Source organism: Rhinoderma darwinii, chromosome 3, assembly GCF_050947455.1.
Source record: "Rhinoderma darwinii isolate aRhiDar2 chromosome 3, aRhiDar2.hap1, whole genome shotgun sequence".
NCBI lineage: Eukaryota > Metazoa > Chordata > Amphibia > Anura > Rhinodermatidae > Rhinoderma > Rhinoderma darwinii.
In genome coordinates, this window is record NC_134689.1 from 198,769,747 (window position 1) to 198,782,655 (window position 12,909).

Sequence of the window (12,909 nt, forward strand, 5' to 3'; positions counted from 1 at the left end):
TTTCACCTATTGAACTCCTCTCACCCCTCGCTGGCCGCTGCTGTCAAAAGTTCATTGCCATTATTCCCTCTCCTAAACTCCTCCGACAGTAAATAACAGTCTGCAAACATTTTGCGCCTTTTATGGTAATAATCTGGCAATCTCGTTCATTCCTCTTCTTATTCCCGCCCACTGCCGAAAACTGTCCCGCGCTGAAATGCGAAATCTCGTCTGAGATAGCGCGCATGTGTCCGACACCCTTCCCTGCTTTGTCCGGGCTTCAAATCTAGTTACTGCGCCTGCGCCACAATTGTGTCCCATGGTGCGTACGCACCAGAACAGGACATTGATGCACAAGCGTGGGATTTCATGTGTGCGTGGAGCTGTCAATCAAAAGTAAGGAGGCGGGGTTAACTCGGAAAGGCTTGAGGATTGAAGATATGACTCTTTTCAAACACAGATATGACTCTTTTATGCTCATTAGAATACGGCACAGAAACACTAAAAAAACTGAATATTAAAAGGTACAGAGCCGACTTATAATCGATAATTATAGGTTACATAAAAATGATTTTTCACCCACTACCACCAGGTATTGCTGGTTTAAGAGGTGAAATGATGGTAACAGGTTCCCTTTAATGTTAACGCCAGCGTGAGGCATGATTCTTTGTTTTTTTCAGTCCTTCAGTAGAAACTTGCTTGTCAGGGAAAGCAGTTTCTGGTAAGAAAAGAGGACCTTTTCCAAGCACCAACAAGTAGACACCACTTATACACCGTGTTCTAAATTATTATGCACATTGGATTTAAGTGTCATAAACATTTCATTATTAGTTTTTCAATTAAACTCATGGATGGTATTGTGTCTTAGGGCTCTTTGGATGATTGTAATCAATCTCAGACACCTGTGATAATTAGTTTGCCAGGTGTGCCCAATCAAAGGAAAACTACTTAAGAAGGACGTTCCACATTATTAAGCAGGCCACAGGTTTCAAGCAATATGGGAAAGAAAAAGGATCTATCTGCTGCCGAAAAGCGTGAAATAGTGCAATACCTTGGACAAGGTATGAAAACATTGGATATTTCAAGAAAACTTAAGCGTGATCATCGTACTGTGAAAAGATTTGTGGCCGATTCAGAGCACAGATGGGTTCGTTCAGATAAAGGCATAATGAGGAAGGTTTCTGCCAGACAAATTAATAGGATTAGGAGAGCAGCTGCTAAAATGCCATTGCAAAGCAGCAAACTGGTATTTGAAGCCGCTGGTGCCTCTGGAGTCCCGCGAACCTCAAGGTGTAGGATCCTCCAGAGGTTTGCAAGTGTGCATAAAGCTATTATTCGGCCACCCCTAAACTATGCTCACAAGCAGAAACGGTTGCAGTGGGCTCAGAAATACATGAAGACTAATTTTCAAACCGTGTTGCTTACTGATGAGTGCCGTGCAACCCTGGATAGTCCAGATGGATGGAGTAGTGGATGGTTGGTGAATGGCCACCATGTCCCAACAAGGCTGCGACATCAGCAAGGAGGTGGCGGAGTCATGTTTTGGGCTGGAATCATGGGGAGAGAGCTGGTAGGCCCCTTTAGGGTCCCTGACAGTGTGAAAATGACCTCTGCAAAGTACGTAGAATTTATGACTGACCACTTTCTTCCATGGTACAAAAAGAAGAACCATGCCTTCCGTAGCAAAATTATCTTCATGCATGACAATGCACCATCTCATGCTGCAAATAATACCTCTGTGTCATTGGCTGCTATGGGCATAAAAGGAGAGAAACTCATGGTCTGGCCCCCATGTCCCCTGACCTCAACCCTATTGAGAACCTTTGGAGCATCCTCAAGCAAAATATCTATGAGGGTGGGAGGCAGTTCACATCAAAACAGAAGCTCTGAGAGGCTATTCTGACATCCTGCAAAGATATTCAAGCAGAAACTGTCCAAATACTCACAAATTCAATGGATGCAAGAATTGTGAAGGTGAAGAAGGGGTCCTATGTTAACATGTAACTTGGCCTGTTACGTTTTTTTTGATTGAAAGAGCTTTTGATTTCTGTAAATATGACCTCCTGATGCTGCAAATTCAAAAAAATTGCCGTTTTAGTTCTCTTTACAACCTTTAAAATGTTTTGTCTCTGTTGTGCATAATAATTTGAAACAGTGCATTTTGAGTTTTTAACTTCTAAAAAAAATCTGTTATCATTAGGAGATTTGTTCAATAAAATTCGCATTATACTCCAACGGTTGATGGCTTGAAGATTATACTGACTGTCATTTGCATCAACTATTTAGGAAAATCAGTGAAAAATAACATTTGCATAATAATTTGGAACGCGGTGTAGAAGCAGCACAGGTCACGGGTTAATAATGAGTGACAAAGCAGGACATGGGAATTTTGGAAAGTTAAAACAACTTACAAAAGCCACAAAGTTACATTTTTTTTCATTTAAATCACATCTTTACTATGACATAAATCACAGTAAAATTGCTGAGACTAAAACAGGAGATAAAATAAAAAATGTTTATACTGTATTGACTATGTTTTCATAAAACATTTTTTATTTCTGTAGATAATTATGTATGCATTTCAGATCACTAGATTAGGTTCTATCATGAACACAATGGTGATGATATGTCGTCAACATAATGCACTTCTAAGATTCATGCTTTACTTAAGGTTGTTCTCTTTGTAATATGAAGGTATACTTAGTGGAAAATATATTAATTACCAAGCACTTATCACTTTAAAAATGTAACACTATTATTAACAAAACACTGAGTGGTCTATGTATTTCTGGTCCCTGTATTTATATGTATCCAAGTTAGGGGTATAATACATTGCAATAGCTTTGAGTCCAGCATTTCCAGTTTCCAGCAGTAAGGCAATAGAATAAAATTAGATAGAGGATACAGACCATATTCAGACTAATAGCCTTTGGGGAATAGCTTCCGGTCTGGATTCCGGCATAGATAATTTTTAGACTAATAGCCTTCCTGAAATAACTTCATTTTTGTATTTCGGATGTGACGGCGTCTTCTGTTCTCCCCCCTTATGTTTCGGAAGAAGGAATATGCGCACACGTTAAAGTTAAAGTTTTATTTTGAAAAACGATCATTATTGAGCAAGTTATGAGCTAGTTTAGATTTATGCTAATGAGTTTCTCAATGGACAACTGGGCGTGTTTTTACTTTTTACCAACTGGGCGTTGTACAGAGGAGTGTATGACGCTGACCAATCAGCGTCATACACTTCTCATTGTTCCAGCCCAGCTTCTTTCACTGCACAGTCACACTGTGCTGTCGATAATGCTGGGCTGGAACAATGAGAAGTGTATGAGGCTGATTGGTCAGCGTCATACACTCCTCTGTACAACACCCAGTTGGTAAAAAGTAAAAACACGCCCAGTTGGTCATTAAGAAACTCATTAGCATAAATCTAAAATTGCTCATAACTTGCTCAAAAATGATCGTTTTTCAAAATAAAAACCACTGCTGTTATCTACATTACAGCGCCGATCACATTATGTAGGAGATAGGGCATTTATAATCTGGTGACAGAGCCTCTTTAAATTGCATCCATTCACTGGATTCATTTCCGGTTCCCAAAAGCAAAGTAAATGGTGATAGCAGACAAAATGGATAGATCTTTCTAAGATTGACAATTTCCCATCTTTTACTTGTGACCGAGTCTCATTTTCCTCCCCCTGCTGCTTTGGAAGGAGGAATAGGTGCACACACTGGGTCACACTTTTTACCTAATGCACATGTTATGTATCATTTTTGGATTTGAAGTTCACACTGCTATGTTTTCAACTCTGCCATTAGTTGTAAGTCATTTAAATAGTTGGGATGATCGCAAAGTTAGCCTGCCCCCAGAAGAAGCAACGGCGAAACACGCTTTGGGCACCGCGCAATCCCCACTGATCTCTATTTCGAATTTCTTACTATGCATCTATATTTTTTAGACATTTGTGTATTTTCTGGCACTAGCCGCTTCTAAACAATGCATGATTGCATTTTGCATTAGCTGTACAGATGTAGCCATCTTTAACTTGATTCTGATAACTTGCTGTGATATCACACAACAAAAGCCATTGAAAAGTCATTGAAAAAGTCATGATAATAGATATAGCCATTGTTTATTTAATGCGTTAAAAGTCAAGGTAAAGACGGCTACATTTGTATATAGGTTAGTGATTACACTTCATATGTCTGTGTGTATAGCATTGGACTATTGACTCCAGTGGGTGACTGCTTTCAGTAAATATTTTATCTCCTGTTTTAATTCCAGTATTTTCACTGTGAATTTGGGATTTATGTTATAATAAAGATGATGTCATTTAAATGAACGCTTATGAACTGTGTGGGTTTTGTAGGTTGTTATGATTTGGCTAGGTCCCTCAGTATAGAGTTGAGTTAATATATGCCTTATATGCAGTTTTGAAAAGTTAAAGGGAATGTGTCGCTAGAAATTTTTTTTATTTTTTTTCAGTTAAAAAATTAGTATTTGAGTGATTACACAGTTTTAATTTTTTCACAAGTCAGGAAATATTATAAATTAGATTCTAATTTATAACATTTCCATGTGCTGGACACTAGAGGGAGCAGTTCCTAAAATTGCAGCATTGTCACTGTGGTAAACCAACCTCACTGATTTATGCTGCAAATTTGGGGTGGACACACTCTCCTCTAGTGTCCTCACACAATCCCCCCTCCCTTCTTCTGGCTAGTGCAGGGAGCTAGAAGCAGCAGCAGGGATAGAGCAAGTCAGGCAGGATTTTCTGAAGTATAGTAACTCCATAAATATCAGGAAACAGGTAGCTGTTAACCACAAACTGCAAGATGGCCACGTGCTACAGGATAAGGCCCCATGCACACGAACGTAAAAACGCCTGTAATTACGGGCCGTAATTATGGCCCGTAAATACGGGCCCATAGATCTCTATTGACCACGTGTACCTCCCCGTATGCTTACGGGAAGGTGCCCGTGCCGTTGAAAAATATAGAACATGTCCTATTTCAGGCCGTAATTACGGCACGGGCAGGCCCATAGAAGTCTATGGGGCTCCCGTAATTACGGATGACTACGTGTGTCCACCCGTAATTACGGGAGCGTTGCTAGGCGACATCAGTGTATAGTCACTGTCCAGGGTGCTGAAAGAGTTAAACGATCGGCAGTAATTCTTTCAGCAACAGGGACAGTGACTGCCGATCACAATATAGATAAAGCTGTAAAAAAAAAAAAATTGACGTTCATACTTACCCAGAACTCCCTGCTTGTTCCTCCAGTCTGGCCTCCTGGGATGACATTACAGCCCATGTGACCGCTGCAGCCAATCACAAGCCAATCACTGGCTGCAGCGGTCACATGGACTGCGCGTCATCCAGTGAGGTCGGACTGGATGTCAAGAGAGGGACGCGTCACCAAGACAACGGCCGGGTAAGTATGAATTTCTTTTACTTTTATTACGGAAAGGGCTGTCCCTTCTCTCTATCCTGCACTGATACAGAGAAGGGCTGCCGATTACTGAACTGTAATTTTGCCGCGAAAACGTGCCCGTAAATACGGGTGTAATACGGGTGACACCGGACCCGTATTTACGGGCGCAGGTCCGTAAATACTGGTGCAATACAGGTCGAATACATGTGACCAAGGAGCCGTATTTACCGGTGGACAAAAATACGGTCGTGTGCATGGGGCCTAAGGCTCCTACCAAAATATCTGTGTATCCAAATGCTCCCCAACTATGGAAGCGGGGGAACGTCCGGTGCTTTTATTGCCTACAATTTAACTATATAAAATGATTCTGTCCACAAAGGGTTTACAAGTATTACGTAATCTCGGATATTAATGGTTTCACAATGAAATCTGGGGGCAGCTACTCCACAACCATACATACAAACACAACAGACAGATCACATGTGAGCACACAGGCTACACATGAAGTTGGACTGCAACAAGACACTGGTATAACAGATGCCCATACTGGGAATCTAGTACAATAGTTTTATGGTTGGGTATCCCTAAAGATCTGGCCCTTAAATACAACTTTCATATAATGGCTAGAATGTAATATCAATGTAGACCTAAAGAACCCTCGGTGCGTGGTGATAAGAAATAACCATAAGGAAGGGGGGGATTTTTCTTAATTTTATTGCTTGTTCACATCTGTGCTCGGTATTTCCGCTGCTTTACTCGGTCATAGGAGCAAAGCGACAAAAATATTGGAAGCACCGGATCTGTTGCCTGACTGACACCATCAGCGCTCGACGTAACCCATTGACTTCAAAGGGTTTCGTTGGGTTTCCACCATGGTGTTCATCATTTTACTGGACATGCTGCACTACTTTGACCAGCATTTTTGACTGGATCTGTGACGGAGGCCCTTAACTGAGCCTTCAATACAGATGTGAACGAGGCCCTACAGAACCTTTTTGTTGCATTGTTTTGTTAGCAGAATGTAAATGTACTACGTTCCTTTTATTTATTGAACACATAAGGGTTGCATACACAACAGATGTTTAATAGAAGAGCTGTTTAGGCATTTATGGCCCATTTCTTCTTCATTTCCTGAGGTCATGAGTCCATCAACATGTGTGCCCCTCAGGGGGTAAGGCCATGCAGCTTCCCTAGAGATGATGATATTGCATCAGAGGCATGGTGACTGTTGATTTCCCAGATAGAATAGCAGTGGCAATGTGCACGTAAACTTTGTGAGTTCTATATTTGACTAATTACACTTTATTAGCCAAGGTATTATTATCTTCTTTAGAGGCAATAGGTTCAAGAAGAAACTGTTAAGAAATAAAGGCACATTTATTTGTGGCAATTTGTTATGTGGCCATGGGCTATAACCCTATCCTGAAAACCCTTACTTTAGACAAACATTTTGTTTCTTTAGAAGGTATGCTCATGAATACAAAATTTGGGAATATTTAACCCCTTCCCGACATTTGACATATCCATACGCCAAAGTCAGATAGGGGAAGTATGGAACAGGCTCACGGAGTGAACCCGCTCCATACGATGCCGGTGTCAGACGTATGTTACAGCCGACACTTCAGAGTAACGAGCGGCATCGCGCTCAAGCGCGATCCTGCTCGTTTAACTCGTTAAATGTTGCGGTCAAACCCGACCGCAGCATTTAAATCATTAGAAAGAGGGGGCGACACCCTCTAACAGCTCATCGCGCCCCCCACAACACAATCACGGGGGGCGATGGTTACTATGGCTGCCTGTGGGCCTAATGAAGGCCCCCAGGTCCACCATCTTTGTGCTCCTATTACGTGCTGCCTCCGGCAGGGCTTAATAGAGGCCTGTCAGAATCACGATATACCGCAATACATTAGTATTGCAGTATATCGCGCAAGCAATCCAACGATTGTTGGTTGAAGTCCCCTAGGGGGACTAATAAAAGAAAGTAAAAAAATAAATAAAAATTAAAAGTTAAAAAAAAAAAAAACCTTTTCCCATTTTCCCCCTAGGACATAATAAAAAAATAAATAAACAGAATTGGTATCGCCATGTCCTTAAAAGTCTGAACTATTACAATATAGCATTGTTTAACCCGCACGGTTAACGCCGTAAAAAAAAATCAATTGTAAACGCCAGAATCTCTATTTTTTGGTCACTTCATCTCCTACAAAAAATGAAATGAAAAGCGATCAAAACGTCGCATGTACCCCAAAATGGTATTATTACAAACTACAGCTTATCCCGCAAAAAATAAGCCCTCATACCACTTAATTGACGGAAAAATAGAAAAGTTATGGTTCTCAGAATTTGGCGACAAAATAAATTTTCTTTTTTACACTTAGGTTTTTACTTGTCAAAGTACTAAAATATAGAAAAAACTACATATATTTGGTATGGCCATATATGTATTTTTTGTCTTATTATATTGTCTTTTGTTGTCATTTAATGGCATTAGTAGCAATTCGGTGGTTCTTAAACTACTGTAGTGCACAGAACCATAAACACTATAATTTCTTGTAGAATTAGGCCGTTCAGCTAATGCTGGGAGTGCTAAAAACATTTTGTTTATTGTCACAAAATCCTCAGTGAATTGAAGAATTCCCCAAGAAACATTTTGGGCAGTTGTCTAGATAGTACCCAAAATACTGGTTGTATGATGCGGAAAACGCACCTCTAGAAGTAGAACTGCTTGTGACAGGGTACAGGCTGCGTTCTCGAAGATGTTGGTGTTGGGTCCTGATGTCTTTTTCAAGGTCTAACTTCGCTCAGAGTGTCACGATGAGGGCCTGTCATAGCTTTTCTCCTGTGTTTCCTACTTCGGTAAACCCTGTATGTAGGCAGTTGGTCAGGCCAACAACTGCCAACCAAGTGAGTGAACGGTCCCACAAAATGTATCGGCTAGCTACCGCTAGGACCCATGGAGGCGTACAGTGCGATTTGGGTGCAAGCCTTCAAAGTCTGCAGCACACCCAGTAGGCTGTGGGGCATAACTCTCGCTATTGGGGATTCTGAGAGGGAGTGCGTCACCCCGCCGTGAACAGCAGGAGGTGCATTGAAGGACCAACGACCGACTTGTCGCAGTCAGTGCAAGGGGGATCTGCCGCGGGGTCATGATTCCCAGGTACAAAATGCTGTAGTATACAATAAAGCTGTTATAGATAATGAGTGGACAGGCTTCTCTTGAGCTGTGCTGTGCTCTCTGAGCAAATCACATCTCCCTTTTCCCTCTTCCTCTCATGCTGTTTCACAAAAAAACTAGTGAGATACTCCAGCTGCATTCCCCTCCTACTTCCACCTCCAACTTGTCTTCTATTTACTTTATTACTACAGACAGATTGATTGGTTAGTGTGGTTGTGTGCGAACATTTAGGTTGAAATCACACATGCACTTTTTGATGCAGTTTTTTGTACCAAAGCCAGGATTGGATCCAAAAATAATCAGAAGTCTAAGTGAAAAACTGATACGTTTCTTTGGAAACAACTTCTGTGTTTGACTCAAAAAACTGCATCAGAAAATTGCCTCAAAAACCGCATGTCTGATTCCAGCCGAACAGAGCCTGCAGGTAGTGGAGGGAATCTACAGACTGCTGGAAGGTGAGGAAGATACCACTTTCCCATAATAAAAAATATAACAAAGTTTAATGTATTTACATGTACCACTGATCTATGCAAAATAATTATAAACAATAAGTATACTTTACATCCACCCAACAAGTGCGGGTGTCAGCTCTATATTACAGCTGACACCCTGCTCTACCTGCTGGGTTAGCAAATTACTACGATCCCAGCTGTTTCACCCCTTAGATGCCGTAGCCAATAGTGACTCCGCAGCTAAGCTGTTGAAAGATTGCAGCAACCCCCTCCGCCCACCCATTGGCTTCCCTGCGACGCGATTTCGGGTGCCGATTGTTGCCATGGCAGCCTGAGGGCCTAATTAAGGCCTCAAGGTCTGGCAGCCTTATGCTCTTGTAAAAAAAAATACAACATCATAACTGGTATCAGCGCTTCTGTAAAAGTCTGAACATAATATCTAACCCGGACCGCGAATGCCGCCCAAAAAATAAAATAAATTAAAAAGTCAGAATTGCTATTTTTTTTTTGGTCACTTCGTCTCCCATCAAAAATGGAATCAAAAAATCATATGTATAAAAAAAAAACTATAGCTCGCCCCTGCAAAATTTAAGCCATCACACCACTCAATCGATGGAAAAAAGTTATGGATCTCAGAATATGGCGACACAAAACAAAATCTGTTTAGCAAAATGTTTCTATTTTGTAAAAGTAGTAAAATATTAAAAAATACCTATATAAATTTGTTATCACCATAGTCGTATTGACCCACAGAGTAAAGTTAACATGCCATTTTTACCTCCGGATGAATGCCGTAAAAACGAATGAGGAAATTGCTTTTTTTTTTTCTCCATTTCACTTTACAAAAATAATTCTTAAACGTTTTTGAGTACATTATATGGTACATTAAAGAGAGCCATTAAAAACTACAACTCTACGGCTATGTCAATGGAAAATATAAAAGTTATGGCTATTGGAAGGGGAAAATGAAAAATGGACCGGTCAATGAAGAAAAACTGAACTGTGTCCCGACTATGTTCACACAATGCAGACCAAATATTACACATGTAACAAACACTTGAAACAATGAATAAAACACTTGAAACAATGAATAAAACACTGAATAAATGAAAACAAAAAAACAACATTAATTCATGCATTAGTTATGAATGTTTAAATATTGGACTTTTCCTTGACTGATAAAATCATGATTTTAGCTCAAATTATGTAAAATTAATGCAAAAATAAAATTTATTTTTACAACATTTTAGAGTCACATTAATAATAAAGACTAGTATAGATGCCAGCAATACAATGTTATCACCATGAGATACCTTTCACAAAAAGGTTTCCACAACATGATGCATTATCACTGCTTACTTTACAATTCTCAGCAGGCTTGACCAGGGTTAGCTGCCACAGATCAGGTTGACTGATTTCTAATACAACTCTCAAGAGATAAAGCTGACAAAGTTGTGGCCGCATTAACCTGTTGAGTCACCGCACAGCACTGTCACAGAGCCTATTCTTTTCGGTCTAATGTAGGAAGAAGATGATTTCAGCTTTCTTCTATAAACTTAGCTCAATATTTGCAGTGCATATACTGGTCATATAGTTAGATGGATCTCTCGGGGCTGCCCTACTGCTACATCAAGCATACAGGCGTTCAGCTTATATAGAAAAACAAATTAGCAGTAGAATAGCCTAAATGTTTTTCATGGTTTTAGTAAGCGAACGGAAGTCCTACTACGACAGACAGAGCTTTACTAAGAAAAATGGGCAAGAATTCTGTCACAAATTGTAAAAAAAGTAATTCATAGGAGAATGTATCAAAAGGCTTCCTCCAGTTTTCTGGTGTAAAAAAAAATAAATAATAATGCAAATTTAGGCGCAAGACATAATTGTGCTAAAATCTAAGACTTTCTACTCTCTACATCTTCTGAAAATGGCAAGAATAGGGGTGGGGTTTAGCAAAAGGGGGCGTAGCTCCCACCAGAACCACGGATTTACCATAACTTATGCCAGAAACTGATGTCAATTATTGCGCAAATCTACACCTGGTCATAACAGGCATAGATTTACATTTCTGGCACACGGACAGTCAAAGACGCAACAAATGTATTAAGAGTGTGCACCTGATGGAAATTAGTTTAAGACTGGCGTTTTAAATGCAAGTCTTAATTTATTCCTCCCATAGTGTCCACCAAATTTATTATGTGTTTAGATACTTTTTATATCTATCACAACAGTTTTGAAAAGTGTCTAGAAAATAGGGCATGACTTACAAGAACCATAAAATGTGCCAAATAAATTAAAGACAAAAACCATTTCTTGGTGAAAAGTAATTGTGTGTAGGTACCCAAGCCATGAGATGAATGGCGGCAAGATTTATAATGACACATGCATCATTTTTTTTTAAATATGGCACAATGTTTCCCGACATTTAAACTCATGGCACACTTTAACGCTATTAACAAGTTTACTGCCTCGGATGTATGTAATAAGTCAGGACGTTATTAAACACTAGACTAGAATATAAGTGCTACAAGTTAGATCTTGGTATCATAATAAAGCCCAGAATCTCAAATGCTCTGGGTGAATTAACCCCTTAGATACCAGCCTATTATAGGCCCTAATGACCAAGCTATTTTTTTTAGCTTTTGTATTGTCGCATTCAAAAAGCTATAACTTTTTTTTTTTTCCCCTTGACATAGCTGTATGAGAACTTTTTGGGGTACATATTTTTTGATCAACTTTTATTAACTTTTTTTTGGCGGGGGACGGACAGAAAAAAACCCTGAAATTCCACCATTGTTCTATGCGTTTTAAATTCCTGCCGTTCACTGTGCGGCATAAATAACTCGTTACCTCTATTCTATGGGTTGGTACGATTACGACGATACCACAGATGTATAGGTTTTTTTATGTTTTACGACTTTTGCACAATAAAAACGTATTTGTTTTTGCATCGTCGCTTTCCAAGAGCCGTAATTTATTTATTTTTCCGTCAATGTAGTGATATGAGGGCTTGTTTTTTGCAGGACAAGACGTAGTTTTTATTGGTACTTTTTGTGGGTACATGGGACTTATTATTGAACTTTTATTATGTCTTTTTCAGAAGACAATGGAAAAAATTGCAATTTCGCAGTTTTTTTCCGTTTGTTTTACGGCATTCAACTTGCGGTTTATGTTACATGTTAACTTCATTGTTTGGGACATTATGGTCGCGGCAATACCATATATGCGTACTTTTAATAAATTCTTTACACTTTTACTAAATAAAACCACTTTTTATGGAAAAAAAATTTTTTTTTTTTTTTTTTTACTGTACTGAATAATTTTTAATTCACATTTCTTACTTCTTTTTTTAGTCCTACTAGGGGACTTCACCGTGTGATCTTTTGATCGCTGCTTTGGTGTACCTAGTATATCAGAGCATTATTGCCTGTCCGTGTAAATATGACAGGCAATCTATTAAGACGTGCCTTTATTAGGCCCCCGGCTTCCATGACACCCCATCGGATGTACGCAATTGCATTTGCGGGCCGCCGATGGGTAAGAGAGGGAGCTCCCTCCCTCTGCAAATTATTTAAATGCAACGGTCGCTATTGAGCTCCAGGCTGCACGGGACACCGGTGCAGGACTTAGACTGGGCCGCCGTGAAAAGGCGACGGCCTAGCCTAAGGACCCTTAGTGAACGGCGGGAAAAAGCGTATTGATAGTCACTAAGGAGTTAAGGGAAAAACACTCATTTTGAAGGTGGGGAGCAGGATAAAAAGTTTTAGGTCCTGGTTCTGTGTCTCTGTAGGGGGGAAGGAGGTGCAAGTTCGCGCAGGAAGAATAAACACAGCCTGTTACTTTTATCTCTTTATCTGTACAACATTTTAGCG

The 12,909-nt window shown here is 39.9% G+C and overlaps 1 protein-coding gene across 4 annotated transcripts in view; it reads right to left on the reverse strand.

Moving 5' to 3' along the window:
- The window catches only part of TBC1D22A (TBC1 domain family member 22A), a 544,224-nt gene that overhangs the window by 158,574 nt on the left and 372,741 nt on the right, over positions 1–12,909 (reverse strand). Inside the window, exon 12 of one of the 4 annotated variants that reach the window (XM_075857223.1) lies at positions 1,926–2,048. The exons of the other annotated variants lie outside the window; for them this stretch is intronic. Coding sequence (XP_075713338.1) covers positions 1,968–2,048 — 81 coding nt within the window. The 3' untranslated portion in view covers positions 1,926–1,967. The remainder of the gene's footprint in view (positions 1–1,925; positions 2,049–12,909) is intronic. 4 annotated transcript variants of the gene reach the window in all.